At 34.6% G+C, this 20257-nt stretch overlaps 1 protein-coding gene across 1 annotated transcript in view; it reads left to right on the top strand.

The window, feature by feature from the left end:
- LOC114045962 (signal transducing adapter molecule 2) overlaps positions 1 to 20019 on the top strand; it is a 46988-nt gene extending 26969 nt beyond the window's left edge. Inside the window, exons 8-14 of the mRNA XM_027866185.1 lie at positions 1460 to 1554; positions 4031 to 4113; positions 4250 to 4337; positions 5422 to 5476; positions 10426 to 10579; positions 14065 to 14234; positions 17297 to 20019. Coding sequence (XP_027721986.1) covers positions 1460 to 1554; positions 4031 to 4113; positions 4250 to 4337; positions 5422 to 5476; positions 10426 to 10579; positions 14065 to 14234; positions 17297 to 17525 — 874 coding nt within the window. The 3' untranslated portion in view covers positions 17526 to 20019. The remainder of the gene's footprint in view (positions 1 to 1459; positions 1555 to 4030; positions 4114 to 4249; positions 4338 to 5421; positions 5477 to 10425; positions 10580 to 14064; positions 14235 to 17296) is intronic.
- Positions 20020 to 20257: the final 238 nt, after the last annotated feature.

Raw genomic sequence — 20257 nt, forward strand, 5'->3', positions numbered from 1 at the left:
GAAGATTAATTTTAGTAGGAACATGATTTTGCCTCATAACATTAAATAGTGAAAAGAAGTTGTAATAGTTCTAGTGATTGTTGTAAATGAACTAGCTTGAATGGGCTAGTCTGATTTTTTAAATGGATAGATATAAAAATTATCTATAATGGATTGGGTACCTATTGTATGGAAGATTTTATGTTAAACACTGGCAGATAGAATTATTAAATAATTCTTGCCTTCAAGGGACTTAGTATAGTACAAAAGAATATTGAATTTGGAGTCAGATCTAGGTTCTGCTAGTTAACTCTTAGTGTGACCTTGTGCAAGGCACTTCCAGTGCCTTGCCTTTTCTGGGCCTCAAATTCCCTATATGTCACATGAGGCAGATGTATCCAGTGACCTGTAACTTTCCTTTTCCGAAATATATGGTCCTGTGAGTAAGCACACCAATAGCCCTCAATAACTATAAGGGAAAACATGGTAATTACCGTAAGAGAAATATAAATAAAGTGATGTTGGGGTTCTGAAGTCCATATAATAATATTTGTTTGAGGGGATTAGGAAAAAAACTTGTGAAAGAAGTAGTTCTTGATCCACTTTTAAGGATGGTTTGAATTTTGACAGAATAAGAACACATTAGAGACAGGGAACAGGGAGTAGGCTAGTTTGTCTAAATGGAAGAGATCCATATTAGGTGAGGTACTTTGAGAGACAAGATTAGAAGGCAGGAGTGAGGCTAAAGGTTTGAAGGCTCTAAATGCCATAGTAAGGAATTTGGATTTGATTTGTTAGTGCTTTTGAGCTGGGGAATAACTTTATATGAGTTGTCCTTGAATGTACGGTTTATTTCCTCTACATTTTTTAGTCCCTTGTTATATGTTCTCTTGTCTAGCGTACGAGGTCATACAAAATAAATACTGTACTTTAACGTCCATAATTACTGAATGCTATATTCAAGTCATTGCCGAATTCTTGAGGAAGTTTCAGCTGAATCTTGAAAATAAACACAACCATCTGCCTGACCATTCTGAATTACCTCTCTTCAAAAATAAATAACATTCAAATGCTACTTAACTCAGATTAATTTCAGAGACTAATCAAGCCCGGAAGAAAAAGGGGGGAGGGAACATATGAAAGACCTGCAGAATGTGGAATGTTATATACACTGTCGGGGCAGTGTTTTTGTTTATTTGAGTTTTGTTCAAATTTTCCTCTGTTACAAGGGGCGATTCATTTGGGGGAATGAAGGATATCTTTACGATTTTTTTTTTTTTTTGGCAAAATTATTTTTCAGCATATTGGAAGTTGATGCATCTTTAACAGTATCCACTAAATCTAGTATCATAGTATGTGGACCAGTATTTCCAATAGATTTTTTATACCTCTTATTGTTTCAGTTCTGCTTATTGTTACTATGCGTAGAGTTAGAACAAAGCACTAACAACATTTTTTATTTTTACTTTTTTATCTTCAGTGATGCCAATTGGTGGAAAGGAGAAAATCATAGGGGAGTAGGACTTTTTCCATCAAATTTTGTATCACCTAATTTAAACATAGACTCTGAGATAGGTAAGTTAAATGTTACAGAAAATTAAATGTAATATTTTATTTATATTATAATTGTATACTATAGTTTTGATTATAAAAATAAATTAGTGTTTGATATCTTTTAAATCTTCCATTTCAGACATTAAAATTTGATCCAGTTATTATCCAGGAATTGCTACTATTCTGGCATAGTTTTATCATGTTTCCTTGCCAATGATGCCTTTAAAATAGTTCTTATAAGTAAAGTTTAGTTTGAGAATTGGGCTTACAACCACTATGTCATCATCCATATATTTAAATTGGTCATGGAAATACCTAATTAACTAGGGCAAGTTATAATTTATTTTAGAAAATAGAAAAATTAAAAAAAAAAACAAAAACAAAAAAAATAGAAAAATTGTTGATTTTATTTATTTCTTACTCCTCTGTGGCTGTGTTGGGAAGCACAAAGAGAGGTTGGTAAATTTATGGTATTTGTACTGGATGGGATGATATTATAAACGAAACTAAAACCCTGTTTTAATGTGTGTGGTTGTAGTTACTATTTTATTTCCTTCGAACAGTAGTGATGGACATCCCTTCCTCCCCTTTCCCCCATTAACCTCTACCAGCCATTCTATAAATGCATGCCAGTTGTTATAAGGGTGGCCAAATAAGAGAATATGGATAAATAATCTATCACCAGTATTGGAAAAACAACTCAGACCGCATGCTGCCAGTTGTAAGTAATGGCCTTTTTGCATATTTATGAATGAGTCAGGAGCTAATTCCTGAAATCCATACTTTCCTTTAAGGAAAAGAGAAATAGGTGCTTCTCTGAGCACTTTATTCTTTCCATTCTTTGCCTCTTCCATGCTTCCATTCTGGCTTTGTCGGTAATAGGATGGGAAAAGCAGCTCATTGAAACTTGCCACTTACATAGTAGGCCTCTTATGAACTCACCCTTCCCTGGGAACAAGATGAAAGAGAACCAGTACTGTGTTCTGAAAGGTAAAAATATCTGGGGCCTATGGATGCACTAGATGTTATACATAGACCTCTAACTTCTCTGTGGAATATATCCTATTACAATGAACTTACAAAAGACTACCCTAGCTTTTTCGTTGTGTTAGAATTTTGTTACAACATTAATTTTTAAATGTATATATATCAGGAATCGAAAATTATACAGAATTTTTCATTGTAAAGGTATTTATCAGGATTTAATTGTATAGTGGAGTACATTATATAATAAGACTGATACACACACACATGTAAAACTTACTAATGGTTGTTTTTCAGACTATTTTTTAGAAGTGGACAGATGTAAACCCTAAATAAATAGACTAAATATTATTTAAACATATTTATTGTTCACAAAGTAAGTTTTTTGGCTTAGATAAGTTGTATGAGTTAATTTTTTAATTTTTGTCTAGCCTCACTTCATACAGTAAATAGAATTGTGGATATTAAGAAAAGTCTAGATTGTTCCCCACTCTTTTGAATCTTCAGTCTCTCACTATTAAAAAGTTACCTTCCTGTTGTGTTCAAACACTTTCTCCAAGTTTAAAAAACTTTTACCAGACCCTCCTTTCCCCTCAAATAATTTTCTTTAAGTGCAGACCTGATGACCATGTAACAGTCCCACTCAACCAACTCCAGCGATTTCCTGTTTGCTTTCAGATGAAATATAAACTCCTCTGTTCAGCATTCAAGTTCCTACACAGGCTGACCCCTTCTCTTTTTAGCCTCATTCTCCATCTGTTACTCTTCTGTCTAGACAAACTAGACTTCACTCTGTTCATAATACTTGGTACTGCACTCTCTTTACTATACTTGGAATGCACTTTGCCTCACAGAGGAATTTTCCTTTTAAGGTGCAGTCCAGGCAGCATCTGCTGCGTGAAGCCTTTCCTGATCACCCAGCTGCTCATTTTCACCCTCCCTACCTATATTGTATTTAATTACTTTTTGCTTGTGTCTTTATTAACTTTGTACTGCATATGTTTTTGTATGTACTTGCTTTCCCTCTTCCACTCCACTGGAATGCAAGCTCATTGCAAGAAGAGATTGTTGTATTCTTTGTTTTTAAATACTTAGGGCCTAACACAGTGCTGTGAAACATAGGTGCTTGATACTCACTTATATATTGTCAGTCAATCAGTCAGTAAGCATTTATTAGTCTCCTATTATGTGCCAGGCATTGTGCTAAGTTCTGTGGATACAAAAAAAGGCAAAAGACAATCCCTGTTCTCAAGGAGTTCACAATCTGATGGTGGAGACAACAAGCAAACAAATATGTACAGACAAGCTATATACAGGATAAATAGGAAATAATTAACATGGAGAAGGCACTCGAAGTAAGAGGAATTGGGAAAGGCTAAATATTGAAACATTCTCAATTTTAGGAGAAGAATTCAAATCATTTCCCATATAAATGTTAATTTATTAATAAATTAATGAATATAATACCAGAATTAATGTTGAGGAAATTAAAATTTGATTCATCTTTTTGTAGCGGCTGTGGACAGAACAAATGTAATTGATGATGCTGTGGAAGAAATTAGAAAATCAGAGCCTGAACCAGTTCATATAGATGAGGTAGAATCCTTTTAATCATCACTCTTTTTATATAATGTGTTTTCTATTGCTTGACAATGTTGGAAGAGGAGTATTTTTCTGTTCCCTAAGGTGAAAATTCTCTTTACTCTTTAAGCATCTTCTTTCTGTTTTTAAGGATAAGATGGATAAAGCACTGCAGATACTCCAGAGTATAGATCCTACAGATTCAAAGCCAGATTCCCAAGATCTGCTGGACTTAGAAGGTATTTAATGGATATTAGAAAAGAATTTAGCTTGAGAAGAAGTGGTCAGGTAATATTGAGTGTTCTAGTTTCTTGTTTCTTCTGGCTTGTGTGTGCTACTAGAGATATGAGTTACTTTTTGAGGATGAGGATGATCATGTTAGGGCAGGATAATAATACCAGCATCGCTTTGAAATTACTATCATATGTGGACATACTCATGAAGAAGGGCTAACTTATACTTGCTCTCTACCCTTCCGGTAAAGTTACCTGGAGAGATTTGAGGTCATAAAAGGGCAGAGAAAGAAGTGACTTAGTGAATGAGATAGTCTTAAGAAATTTTGGTCTTTTTGCAGTCAGTAACTTGAAGGTTAAAGAGGTACATGATTCATTTCAGAGTTCTATAGTTTTCCCTAGGAAAACTGCATGTGCACTTTAATAAGCAATTTTACAAAAATTTGAGGGGGGGAGAATGGGAGATAGTGAGTATGTGAGATAAATTACATTTTATGGTTTTGGCATATGATATTTTGTGGCTTATTTTAATTTTCCTTTGGGGAAAAATCTTTATGGTATCTATAAATGGTCAGCCTTTTCAGTAGCTGGAAATTAGCTAATGAGTAACAGAATGTTGTTTCAGTTATTGGAGAAATGTAAAATAGTTTGAATGACCAGTATAATTCATAAGTGTGACAATAAAGGAATTTTGTAGCTCATCTGTACAAGGTTGCCTTCATGGTTATATATTTTTTGCAGTGTGGCTCAGGTTTCTTCATTTTATTTAGATAAAATGTCTTGCAAGGTATTTTTAAGGCTTTGGAATGACTCCAAATTTTACAATTTATAAGTTCAATTAGTAACTCCAATTAAATTATAAGGTGGTGACATTTTAATTTTAATTCTGGCTTGGCTTTTGTGTCATGTTGTATAGATGTTAGAGGAACATAACAATGAATTAGGTCTTCTGCAGTCCTTTTTTGCATATAAAATTGGAAGACAGATTTAATTCTGCATGTACTGTGTGTTCTGTATTGTAACAAAACAGGTTGAAAACTTGTTTGACTTGGTCATATTTAAAGATTTATAAGAGGTCTTATATTTACAGATGTCTGTCAACAGATGGGCCCTATGATAGATGAAAAACTTGAAGAGATTGATAGGTAAGCCACACTTATTGATATTTTTCTTGTCAAGATTAAAAAGTGTAATTTTTTGATGTTTCATGGATATTTTGCTAAATGTGACTGAAGAAAATGTATTTTTAAAATCATTTTTCAGTTAACCATACTTACGCAAGATATAAATGTAGAACCCTTCTGTAGTACTTTTTCAGTGATTATTAATATTATTATTAGAATTATGGAATCTTTGTTACTCATGCCAATTATACAGGAGCACAGTTGGGATAACACTGATGCCTTTGTTCTTTTTGATGCTGGGGTAGAAGTGGGTAATGAGAAGTGAAGGATAAAGAGGGAAGTGAGTGTCAAAATGAGAGCAGAAAAAGGAATATCATGAGAAGTTAGGCAGATACTGACTTGTTATATAATAACTGCTAAGCTTCAGTTAGAATTTTCCTAACTTTGACCTGTTTTCATAGTGATGAGAAGAATTTTATAAAGTCCAAGGAAAATTCAAAATATTATTCCTTCACTGTCATTATCACTTTTCATTGATTCTCTTTCTCCCTGTATTACCTTTTGTGGTCCTCCCTACCATCTCCTTTGTCTTAGAGTGTGGGGAGAATGTTATTGTGCCATTACTGTAGTGCAAATTGGGGATGAAGAAACTTCATGCTCCAACTTTATGGATTGATGAAGAAATCAGCACACACAGAAGGAAACTTTACTGACTCTGAAATCAAAGGGATGTAGGTTCAGATCATCTGCCTCTGACATGACCTCTGTGATCTTTAGCAATTTACGTAACATTTCTGGGCCTCAGTTCCCTCCTTTTTAAAATGGGGGCATGGAACTAGTTAAGGATCCTTCCAGCCCTTAGATCTGTAAGTCTGTGATGGATTAAGAATTGAGTAAACAAGAATTGCCTCAATCCTTACCAATTTGAATTTGCCAACTTATTGGAGTATAATAGCAACAAAATTCTGAATGCCAAAGGTAGACTTTTGGTACAGGGGTATTTAAGAAACAATTTCTCTGGATTTTCTTTACAAGTTAAAAACAAATGGCTTTGTGCATATTATAATTTTCAACTGTCACTTTTATAATTTGGTAGCATTGGCAGCTAGGTGGTGCAGTGATATAGCACCGGGCTTGGAGTTAGGAAGATCTGAGTTCAAATGTGGCCTCAGACACTTACTAGCAGTGTGACACTGGGCAAGTCTTTTAACCTTATTTGCCTCAGTTTTTTTCATTTGTACAATGAGCTGGAGGAGGAAATGGCAAACCACTCCAGTATTTTTGCCAAGAAAGCCTGAAATGGAGTCATGAAGAGTTGGGATTGACTGAAACAACAGCATTTTTATCTGTCAGTTTTTTTGTTACCATTTAGAAGCAAGTATTAAATGTTTACTTGTGCATAGTACTTGCTAATTGGGATTCAGTTTTGATTTCTTAGGTAACAGGTATTACAAACGTAAAGCATAAATCTCAGTCAGGTCACTGTCATGAGTCACTTCCTTTTAAACCAGTTAACAATTCTTTTTTTCATAGCTGCAGTCTTCTCAAATGGTTGCTCTACAAGCAATTGCTAAATGAGAGGATAATCTTTCCTTACTTCTAGAGTACAAATATTAAGTGCATCTGGTGATGATAGAGAACTTATTTCTACTGAGAGCATTGTGTTAATTCAAAAAAAACAGGTTGTATTCTTGCTATATGCAAGAAAATGTGATGGTGGTATGGGGAATATAAAGATAAGTATTGATCAGCTCTGGTCATCAGAAGCTGACATTCTACCTGGAGAGTTAATAGGTATGCAAATAGTGGTGGTGTTCATTCATTTTAGTTTTGTTCTACTCTTTGTGACCCTATGGACTTCTGTCCCTGGGGTTTTCTTGGCAAAGATTACTGGAATGATTTGGCATTTCTGTCTTCAGTGACAAGCAGAGGTGAAGTGACTTGCCCAAGGTCACACAGCTAGGAAGTTTCTGAGGTTGTATTTGAACTCAGGTCTTTCTGACTGTAAGCCCAGTGCTCTAGCCCAGTGCTCTCTCCACTGCATCACCTAGCTGCCCTATAGCTACCTCACAGATAGTGGTGATAGAAGATAATACAAGATAAACAGTATTGCAGGTGTAGTAGAAAGTACTTTGTGAGTTCATTAGGCAGAAAAATTACCTCTTCCTGGGAAGACCAGACAAGGTTTTATGCAGAAAGTAGTATTCAGACTTAGCCTGAAAGGATGGGTAGGATTTGGACCAAAGAGAATGGAAAGAGGAAGGGCATTCTAGGCAGAAGGAATAGTGTGAACCAAGGCATGTAAGCATGAAAGGGGAGGGAACTCCTGAATAAATTTGTTTGACTGGAGTCCGTGAATGTGAGTACTGGAAAATAAGACTTAAAAGGTAAATCACAAAAGCCTTTAAGGCCAACCTAAGGAATTTGTACTTTATTCGTTAGGCAGCCCTTGAAGATCTTTGAACACAAACATTTGATTAGTTTTGTGCCTTAGGAGGTTTATTTGGTAGGGATATCATGTAAGCTACATTAGAGGGGAAAGATTAGAGTCATGAGACCAGTTAGGAGATTGTAGAATGAAAGAATCTCAAATGGATAGAACCTCAAAAGTCATCTCATCTGTTGCTAACCCAAAACTTGAGTCTCTCTACAAATCCTTGATATGTGCTATCCTAGTCTAGGACTTCCAGTGAAGGAAGAATAATATCTAAAAGCAGACCATTCCGTTTTGGAACAACTCTTTATTGTTACAAAATTGTATTGAGTTGAATTTGCCTTCTCTGACAGTCTATGAAAGAGGTAATTTGGGTTAGAACTAGGTGATGGAAATAATGAGGCAAGCACAGATGAAAATGATAATAAGGAATCAACAAGACATGCTGACTAACTTAGGTGTGGGGATTAAGCAAGAGGGAGATGTTAAAAAATGAGTCCTAAGTTTTGAAGCTGCATCACTGGGAATATGGTGATTCAGTTTATGGAGAAAGAGAAATCAAGACAAGCCTTAAATTTTAGATGCTCTATTTTGGACCTGTTGAATTTGCGGTACAGCAAGAAGGGCATCTAGAATAAGCCATACTAAAGGAAGTTAATGTGAATTTTAGCCCTGGGAATGTGGTAGTGGGTGTCCTATGTAATTAATATAATTGTAGGATGGGAGCAAGAAGGAGAAATTATGTTAATAATGTAAAGAAGTGGTGCAGACTAGAAAAATAAGTTCAGTAAAGATTTAGATCAATTGTTTGACAAAGAATGCAACCAATTCCACTCTGCCATCATACTTATTTGCCACTCATCTCCCCTACATTTGCCCTTGATTTTGCTTGAGTCTGTCATCTCACTGATCTATCTTTTGTTCACTTCTGCTTTTTCACCTTCAATCCTCAAGTTTTATTCTTTAGTAACCAGCTTACATCATAACTCCATGAAGGAAGATATGTATTGGACAGTATGTGTTTCTCATTCACTTTGTTTTTAGTATGTAGGTAATTAGAATAAGCTCTTTTACAATACTGTAAATTTTTCTAAGGAGTCATTGTAGTTTTCAGTGAAGTTATATACAATCATTTGCATTTAGGACAGTTTGGAGAACCATGTCATCAACAGGGAACTTTTTTTTCCCCATTTGGAACTTATGCTTGACATCTTCCATGAAACTCAGGAATACCTTTGATAAACAGATATTAGCAGATTGTTGAACAAAATAGTCTGTCATCATTTCTGTTGTAGAGTCTTCAAAAATATTATTTATGGAAGAGAGAAATCTCTTGAGGAGAGCCTTTAAAGCTCCATTTTATATTACTGAGTAAAATGTTTTTCTTAAAATCCATAAACAATAATAATAGCTAACACACGTGTAGTTCTCTAAGATTTGAAAAGCATGATTAATTTTTATTATTCTTGCTTGTGTATAGATCATTTTTACTAATGTGTCTGGACATAGAAAAGTAGCCATATGGATTAGTTGCAAAAGAACTTCTTGAAACCCTTGCAGTCTATGAAATTTACATATATTTACACAATGTTAAAAGGGAACCGTTGCTAGTTTCCCTAGAAAAGAATCTGCCCCAAATAAGCTGATAAGACTGGATTTGACTGTTTAGTTTAGAATCAAAACTGTCCACATTTGAGGATTTGGTTACAGTAGGAATTTTTTATGTATTCCCATTTCTCTACCTAAAGAAAAAAAAAGAAACCTCTCGCTATTCATGAATAACAAAGAACAGTTAGTAGATTCATTTACTTAGGGTCTTATTTTCACCTGAATTATCAAAATTAATCCCTTATTTTAGATATGTTTTATCTTCTTCACACCACTAATAGTTTTTTAATAGTATTTTATTTTTTCCAATTACACTCAATGATAATTTTTAACTTTTTTTTTTTAATTTTGAGTTCCAGATTTCTCCCCTGCCTCCTTTCCCTCTTTCTCCCTAAAGTGGTAAACAATTTGATATAGGTTATATGTCATACCACTAATAGTTATTAATAAATGAAAGTGTTTAAGTATGTTTTCCTTTCACATGTATTTCATTTCATACCAAGGATCAAGGCTCATTCTGTTCTGCCCTATACTGGGATCTGTAATCAAGACCAGGAGGTCTTTATTAAACCATCAAATCATTGTTGTTCCTAATAGAATTGTTACTTAACATCTGTTATATATAATTATCAAATATTTGTGATGCAAGAAGGATAAATTGATTGCTGTCTCTTAGGAGTTTGCCATGATATTATTACATCGTCTCTATTATGTTATGATAGACTACAATTTTAAGGCACAAAATGATCTCCAGAATTAGATATTTTAAGAACTGAAAATTGTAGATGAGTTATTTTTTCTCCCTATTTCCTTACTGACTCTTTTAAGTTAAGACTTTTTTAACTGTGCTAAGTTTTAAAAATAAATTGTCTAGCAGATGAAATAAGGACATAAAGCACTTTTTGTCTTTTTTTTTTTCCTAAAATAGGAAACATTCAGAATTATCTGAATTGAATGTGAAAGTCCTAGAAGCTTTGGAACTATACAACAAGTTGGTGAATGAAGCACCTGTGTATTCGGTCTACTCAAAGCTCCATCCTCCAGCACATTATCCACCTACATCGGCTGGTGTCCCAGTGCAAGTGAGTATACCTTGGGAGGGGGTCACTTATTTATCTGTTACGGGATTTTGTTTTGGTTAAAGGCAAGCTAAGTATTAAGACTATCCTTTGCAGTGTTAAACTGTACTAACTACATACAATTTTTAAATTTAGAATTAGATATTAAGATTTCATTAATCATATTAGTTTTCTAACTTGAAAACAGATTTTAAATGTAGAAGGTGATAGACTCTTTTGATTTATTAAATGTAATTGTTGCACAAACACAGTCTTTGGGTATTTGTGAATTATATTGATGGACCAGGATAAATTGTCAGCTTTTCTTGGTCTGTAAATAAATAAAGAAAGACCAAAATAAAGTTTTAAAATCATTAAACTTGTTCACACAGTGTGGAGTAAAAAAAATAAGTTGTATGACTATGAAGTAATGAGACTGATTCTACCAGCCATGTAAAATAATTAACCCCCTTTTAAAGCCTTTTCAAACAAATATGTCCAGTAATTACATTCAAAGTGAGCTTGGATGGACAAAGTGTGTGTGGTTTTTAAACAAAAAAAATATTTTTAAGTTCCAAGCTGTTCCCTCCTTCCCCACCTTGCACTTGAGAAGACTGCCATTTGACACAGATATAGAAATATGTAAGACCATACTAAGCATACTTCTGTTTTTCGGTTCTTTCTCTAGAGGTAGATAGCATCTTCCGTCATACGTCCTTTGTAGTTTATTTGAATATTTATAATACTCAGAATAGCTTGGTTGTTCACAATTATTCTTGGAATAATATTGCTGTTACTGTATCTAACATTTTTCTTGGTTCTGTGCATTTTACTGTCCATAATTTTGTGTAAGTCTTCCTATGTTTTTCTAAAATCAACCTGCTTGTCATTTCTTACAGTGTAGTGGTATTTCATCACAATCGTATACCACAACTAGTTTAGCCACTCCCCAATTGATGGGCATCCCCTCAATTTCCAGTTCTTTGATGCCACAGAGACTGCTACTATAAATATTTTGGAACATATAGGTTACATATTTTACCAAAACAAAAATGGAAGTCTCCTTCAGACACTACGGAGAAAAGGTAGAATGTAGGTACATAATATAGGTGTGTTTTACATGATTATTGTTTAGTGAAAAAAGAATAGTTACTATGGTAACTGCCATATCATAGAAAATGTACTTGACCAATATGTCATGCTGTCCGTTTTTGAAAATGTTGAAAAGTTTATTACATTTGTAGCTCGAAAGGAGTTCTGGGTACAAGAGGCAACTGAAGTTTATTCCATATCATAATTGTTTTTCAAAGATGATGCTTGCTGCTGTTAGAAAAATGGAACAAAGCAGAGTTGTGGCACAGTGGATAGAGCACCGGCCTTGAAGTCAGGAGGATCTGAGTTCACATCTGGTTTCAGACCAGACACTTGACACTTGCTAGTTGTGTGACTCTGGGCAAGTCACTTAACCCCAATTGCCTTGCCAAAAAACCAAAAACCAAAAACATCTAATAAACAGAGTTGTCTACACTGTTGTTAGATAAAACTGTATGTCATTTTTGTAACCATCAATCCCTGAAAAGGAGTGTTTTCCAATCTAGCTTTTGTGTTTAGCTATAGTACTGATTTTGTTTCCAGATTTTTCTAAACACAAATCATTTTTTTAAAGACAACCTTCTATGAATTTGATTTGCCACATTGCCCTGTAAAAGGTGCTGTTCCTTCTCCATACTGCATTCCAGGAGTGTTCCTGCAAAAGAATATCAGAGATGCTCAAAGGACCCTGTTATTTGACTACCTTTATCTGTTTATTCTAATTTCCAAAATACATACACATATTTATTTATTTCTGTATGAAAAGCAATTGAGTTAACACCATTAGTTATACTTGTGTGTGTGTGTGTTATATGTATGTGGCAGCAGTGTAGAAGAAATCCATTTTGCAATCTCAGCTTGCTCTTGATGGATTGTTGAATGATTGCTGTGGAAATGACAGAGTTGCACTTGAAGATTCTCATTTGGTACAGAAGTATAATTTAAACCAACATTAATTTTAAAAGTTAAAAATATTTTGCAGGTGCAATCTGTTGCAGCAAGAATAGGGAAATTTAGGAGAAGGATCCATTTGTACAAGGGTATTTATAGCAGCTCTTTTTTTGGTGACAAAGAATTGGAAATTGAGGCAATGCCCATCATTTGGGGAATGGCTAAACAAGTTGTGGTATGTGATTGTAATGGAATACTATTGTGCTATAATAAATGATGAGCAGGTGGATTTCAGAAAAACCTGGAAAGACTTACGTGAACTGAAGCGAGTGAAGTGAGCAGAACCAGGAGATCATTGTACATAATAACAGCAATATTAGATGAACAACTGTGTTCAACTGCTCTTTTCAGCAAGACAATGATCTAAGACAATCCCAAAGGACTCATGATGAAAAATGCCATCTACCTACAGAGAAAGAACTGATTGAGTCTGAGTGGAGACCAGAGCATAATGTTTTTCATTTTCTCTTTCTCTCTTTTTTATATTTTTGGTTTAAGTTTTCTTCCACAAAAATAACTAATATGTTTTACATGATTGCCCATGTATAACCCATGTCAGATTGCTTACTGTCTCAGTGAGGGGGGAGGGAGGGAAGGAAGGAAGGAAGAATTTAGAACTCAAAATTTTTAAAAAAGTTGATTGTTTTTACATGTACTTGGGGAAAAATAAAATACTAAAAAAATAGGCAAATTTAGAGTTGAGAGAATAATCATTATTTGCTATTTATTAAGCACAGATACTTGTACGTGTATGCTGTATGCAACAGAGAATCTTCTTCAAGGAGTTTTTTCCTCTGAAATTGGATTAACAAAACAAAACTAAACTAAAAAAAACCCCAAAGCAACTGTTTGGCTAAAATACCTTATAGCTTAATTATTGCCAATTTTAATAAAACTGGAAACCTTCAACTGTTGACTTGTGCTAGTTGTTTTCATTCTAGATTGAATGTCTAGTTAGTAGAAGAAAAGAAGGAAAAGGTTGGAGAGAAATCATCTGCATGGGTCTTCACCCTATCTATAAGGACATCATTACTTTGTTAGCTTCTTCTTTGGAAGGGAGGGGCTGTGTGGGTCACAGCACAGGCATTCAGTTCTAGTGGCATAAAGACTGAAAGAAGTGATGGTCCTTCCTTCCCTTTGAGGGAGTACACAATTTTGTGTGACTTGTCAGCGAGTCTTTTTTCTAACAAGAGGCAGCTTGGATGGACTCCAGCAGAAAATACCTTCCAGCCCTCCACTTACAAAAAAACCAACAATAAAACTAGGCATAGGCTTGGCACTAGGACTTGGAAACTCGCCATTGAGGGAGCTTACAAAATCAAATACCACACGCTTCGGAGTAGGTAGGTTGGTAGAAGAGACTTAAACTACCTATACTACTACAGTATTTTTGTTTCATTGATTTTTTTTTGTTTAAATCGAAGTCCCAGAAGCCACTGAATAAAAGTTTTTTGTTTGGTTAATAGGCATATCCTGGCCAACACCATGGTGGAAACTACATGGTTCAGGGCATTCATCAAGTCACCATTCCCCAAGGATATAGTCTGGGGCCAGATCACATTGGCCCTCTGAGATCTCTGCCTCCAAATATAAATTCCTCAGTAACAACACAGCCTGCTCACACTCCATATTTAAGGTGAGTTTTTGACAAGATTGGTATTTTTCTCAAATTAATTTCTAAGACTGTCAGAATTTAACTTTGTAGTCCCCCCCCCTTTTTTTTTTAGTAATTATACAGCCCAATTGTTTATGGTTTTTGTTTTGTTTTTAGCTTTTTATATAGGAATTATGGATTTGTGTTCTTTTTGTGAGATGGCTACCCTTGGTCAATGTAGTTTAAAATCCTGGAACAGGACAAAACGCAATGTCCCTGTGAACATCAAGCCCAAGACCATGTCCTCTTCAGTACTATTATTTAACTATCCTAAGTAATCAAGTATAGCATCTATAATGGTTAGTTACTAGGAACCACAGAATCAAAAAGTAGCTAAAACACTTGTTTTTTCTATTTCAATCCAAATTGATTAATAAGTTTTTAGGCAAAATTTTGGGTAGATAAATTTTACTTCTTTATGTACAGTACACTAAAAATCAGTAAGTCTTGACTTGGTTCCATAAATTAGAGAATTGTCTAAACTATTACCAAAATGTTAATTGTGTTGTGTATGTCGTCTTGCGGTTCCTTCCTTCTTTAAGTTCTATAGTACTATGTCCCCTAAATGATTATTTTAAATGAATTTTTGGTGTTTAAATAATCCAGTGCCTATTTGAGATTGAGTCTGAGATGGACTTTGGTAATACTGGGCACCACTGGAAACCTTTGGAAATGCAAAAATAAATGGAAGTACAACCAATAGTAGAGAAAATTCATTTAGTTTTTAGAATTTTTCATTCATTGTGAGCATTCCTCAAGTCTACACATCCAATCATAATCTTTCTAATGAGCTACAGCCCCAGCAACTGCCTACTGAACATCTCCACCAGGGCATTTCATAGGATCTGAAACTCAGCATATCTAAATTGGAACTTAGATTTTCTGCCAAACTCATCCTTTTTCTACACTTCCCTATTTGCTTTGGGAGAACCATTACACTCTTATCATCTAGATTTGCAACCATAGTCATCTTCACCTCTTCATTATCCATCAGTTTTCTTATGCAGTCAGTTGCCAAGTCTCATTAACATCTCTTGCATCTGTACCCCCTCTCAACTCACACAGCCTCTACCCTGTTACAATAGCGTCTTAATTGGCTTCTGTTTCCAGTCTTTCACCTTTGAAGTCTATCTATGCACACAGCTCCCAAATTAAAATGACCCAAAGATGGATCTGATATTATTCCTCCATCCCTCCCCAACTCAAAAAGCTTCATTGACTCCCAGTTGCCTCTAAAATTAAAAAAAAAAAAAATCAGTTTGACATTTAAAGGCCTCCACAATCTGACTCATCTCTACCTTTCTTGTCTTATTTCATATTACTTTCTATTGCAGTCAGACTGACCTTTTAGCCATTTTTCTTGTACATAATGTTCTTTTCCTACCTTTGTATATGTGGGTTACCATGCACGTCATAGAGTCCCTAACCGGTTTCAAAGCACAGCTGAGGCACCATCCCCTTTATGACACCATTATTGATTTGTCTCTCCCTCTGGGGAAATTACTTTGTGTTTACTGAAGTATAAATTGTATCCTCTTCTTTTACATCCCCTCCCCAGGATGACATAAGCTACATGAGGACAGGGATGGTTTATTTTTGTCTTTGTCTCCTTAGGACCTTGAACAGTGTCTTGCTCATAAAAAGCCCCTAATAACTGCCTTTGTTGAAGTGAATTGTTGAATTGATTTAATTTATTGAACAACTGCTGTATCTACAGTATTGCAGTAAGAGCTATTGGGACAGGGAACTGTGTCACGTACTAATCTCTGCCCTCAGAAGTTTGTATTTGGGAGATTAGACCTGTACCTGTAATTATGATGATATAACATAAATTGTGATAAGTACCACTGAACCAGTGCCAAAAAGTGCTGTGATAGGTCAGAAGGAGAGATTGCTTCCGACTTGGGCTCGGTGGGTGAGAATTATTCTTACAGGAGAAAATGTGGACTAATGGAAAGACCATCAAATTATACAAAGTCAGAGACCTCGGAGCTAATGCTGGCTCTGGCTTGAACTAGTTGTAGACTTGGGCAGGCATCTGTGACATGACAAGAGTTGGACTAGATCTCTAGAGTAGCAGCTCTTAGTGGGGGTGGTTCTAGGAAGTATGAGGATAAGCCCATGTTCTAGTTTTAGGGGTGATTTTTTTTTTATCAGATTTCCTTTTTGTATCAGTCTGTGATTACTATATGATGTAGTCTGCTGGTCATGGCCATCCTTAGAAGATTGTGAAACTTAGTCCTCTCTTAAGTAGTTTGGTGCTGAGAACATATCTTAAAACCTTTGTCTACCTCTGAACACGTTTATATGCCAGAGAAATAGAGATAAAACCACCCTAATGTTAATTCTGCTACCTTCTGTGCTGTGGAAGGGTAGGTATGGGGTAGGCTCTTTATGAGCTGATTGTATTTAAGATCTTAAGGCCTTTAAAAAAAAAGAATTAACAGGCCAGCTACCTTCTCCTCCTGAGACCAAAATCAGAGCCAATGGAATGATACCCTAGTTGCATGGCTTGGCTTTCCAAGTTACTAAGATTACTGGAGGAAAAAAAATTTAAGTATGTATCTTTTGTCTTTTCCTAATTCCTTTTTTCCTTTTGAATATTAAAACTTGTGTTTTTAGTAACTGGCATCCAGAATAAGAAATCTATTATTTTCGTATAGAAATAATTAACTTTTAGAACAAAATGCTTGTTGAGTTTTGAAAGCTAAGTCATTGAAAAGTAATAATGAATGCTTAAATTAGAAGAAACTTCAGAGGTCCTTGGAAAGCATCCACATAGTCCATCCCCTCATTATAGATGTGAAAACTGAGGTCTCAAAAAGGGAAGTGATTTGCCCAAGGTCCCACAGCTACTGTATGTCTGAGCTGGTAGTGGAAGCCAGTTCTCCTGACACTGTCCAATGCTCTTTCTATGGTGCAGAATGATAGACTGTTTTGGCAAAATGATTGATCTTTCTGCCTGGAATTTTGTGTAAGAAAACATTTGGTCTTCGTGAAATGGTTAATTGTTGAAATGAGATTTTTCTTTGCTTTGTTTTCAGTACTGGAGTAGATACAGTTTCCAATCCCACGTATATGAACCAGAACTCTAACCTTCAATCAGCTGCTCTTCCAGCTTCTTACACACAGCAGATGGGAATGTCTGTGGATATGTCATCTTATCAGAACACTACATCCAGTTTGCCTCAAGTAGCAGGCTTGCCTGTGACAGTTCCAGCTCATTCAGTTGCACAACAGCAAACAAATTATCATCAGCAACCTCTCCTTTAAAAAACAGACCAGGCATAGTCTTGAAAACATTCATAAGTATATTGCTCAGCCCTTGTGATTTGAGTCATCTAAGAATGACATAAAAATACAACCATTTTTCTCTCAACTCAGAAGGACCACGAGTAAAGCACAAAAATCTCGCTTACCTCCCCAACCCCTTGACATGAAGCAATTTTTGAAGTAATTAGTTATGTTAGACTGTTTTTTCAGAGATGGCTTTAAGATAATTTGAGTTAGTTTACTCTAGCTTAAAGAGTTCCATGTAGAAATTTTTGACAAGTACTAAGTAGCCTTTTGAACATTAGCCAGTCTTCTTTTTTTTTTTTTAAAGCATTGTCAGTCTTTGATGTGCTTTAAAAAAAATAGTTTTCCTTTCAAAATGTACTTGGGAGGGCACTTTCATCTATTTAAATAGTATTTTGTCTGCATATTATGGTTTAGCATTTTCTACACTCTTATTCCAAAATTTGAACATCTTTTCATTTAAAGTATCTACCTTAGCTAATTTGCAGTTTTGTTTATGCTACTGGAAATTTGGCTTTGACTGTGCTACTAGCATCATGATCTGTTGAAGCAAACATGAATTGGGAGATGAAAATTATTTCACAGTATGAGGACCATGTAAATAGAAAAATGTGAAGAAACACTTGGTTCTAAAGAACAGTTCTACCAATAGTAGGTTAAAGAGTGCCCCTAAATCTTGTTTCTGTTTGCTAGGGAAAAGCATTTAATTTCCTTCTGGGGTCCATGGAGTGGAGAATTGTTATAATGGCTCTTTTTGCCCAATAAAGCCATTCCCTAGTGAAGACCTGACCTAATTTTATGCCCTCTCTACCATACGGATTTCTCTTGCATGTTAAGTGCCCATAATTCCTTAAAAGGAGCTTGACATGGATTAGAAACTTTTTAAGGAGAGAAAATCAGGCTCACTGTTAACTCTCTTAGTGTCAAGGGATCCTAATCATTTGATGTGTTGTATGTTAAGCATGGCATGTGCCCTCTGTTTAATATGTTTTAACCTTTCAAAATGTGGTTTAAGTATCATTGTTGTGTCACCCCATTTAAAATACTGAATATTACTTTTAATTCATCATTCTGAACATATGGAGTGATAGCATGCAATGGATTGACAAACTACCAAGACAGTTTTCTGGAAACCTAAATTTTAGGTGGTTTTATAGTGTTCATAGTTCCTATAGACTATAGGAGTTGGGTAATGTATTTCAAGATTGTGGGGTTTGTTGTCCCTTCTGAAAATTTGCACACTACTTCCTCATTTACCAGCTTCTTCACATGACACAAAATAGAAAATATACATAAATAAGATTATGAATAACTGATGTTTACACTGGGGAAAAATAATGGTCATAACTTTAGTAATAAAAATAGTTATATGCATGGAAGCAGGATTTCTACATGTGATTTTTACATACATAATCCTTTGTACCAAAAATTATTTGGTGGTAATTCACCAAATTTTTTGTTATTGTTTATCTAGTTAAAGAAATTATTTAGTAATGTGCTCCTTTTTCAAACTGACTACATCCTGGAACAAAAGAGATCAATACTTGGTTTACATTCAGAGGGGGGAAAAAGCAGATTGGTATTTGAAAGCCTACTCCAAATCATTGTCTTACTTTAGGTACACATAACTGGAAAGAAATGTTTAGTGTTTGTTGCCCCATATTCTGATTTTCATTCCATATTTTCTGTCTATGTGAAGTTAAATATATGTGTGTAAACATACACACATGTATCCTAAAATGGCACCTTAACTTTTTGTTAACATTTTTTCTGTTTAAAAAATAAACAGTTTATTTGAAAAGCTGCTCTTCTTAATAGTTACTATTTGAAAACATGGAAGAACTTACACTTTTCCAAACAATATTTAATAAAAGTTATTTTAAGAGTTTGTGTGAGTTCTTCATGTATGATTGTGATTTGGAATATCTGAATAAAGCTTAATCGAATATAGTCTTTGAGCCAGTATAAATACTACCCTATCCATTAAATTTGGATCATTCAAGTAAGAGTTAAACTAATGCAGTTTTGGACTAATTTAGTTCTTTATAACATGTGAAATGTATATAAATATTGTACATGGGCATTTGTCTGTGGGATTTTATACATGTGCAGATGTATTTACTTCCTCTTAAATTAAAAGTAACAATTTTATATTTGGCATACCATTTCCTTTCTTATGATGTGTAGTGTGTAATCCACTTATCCAGATTGTAGATAGTGTAAAAAAAGTTATTATATCTGTCTTTACATGCTTTTTTGGTGTTTATAGGAATTAATAGGGATTTTTCCCCTTCACAATCTTATGTATTGTTCTATTTATTTTAAGTCCTGTTCATAATTAAATGTTTGCTGCCAAAGGAATTGTCTAACTTAAGATTTCTACATTAAGAACATACCTACTGTTTTATATCAGGAGTAAATAAATTGCTTCTGCTTTTTCATATGCAACGTTGTTACATTAGAAAGAATTCCTGAAACTTTATAATAAAATTAATTTTATTATTAATGTATATAATTTGTTCCTGGGTGTTAAAATAATTAAAATTGGGTATGTGTTCTTGCACTTTGGAGACTTTGAAACGTACTGAAAATTTTAGCTTGGCAGTTTATAAAATTACCTAAACATCTGTGATATTCACGGTTTTTAATCTAAAGTAATGTTTGTAAGTAAATTTATACTATTTGACTACTTGGATTATACATATTCT

This window comes from Vombatus ursinus, unplaced genomic scaffold (genome assembly GCF_900497805.2).
Source record: "Vombatus ursinus unplaced genomic scaffold, bare-nosed wombat genome assembly UNPS02014779.1, whole genome shotgun sequence".
NCBI lineage: Eukaryota > Metazoa > Chordata > Mammalia > Diprotodontia > Vombatidae > Vombatus > Vombatus ursinus.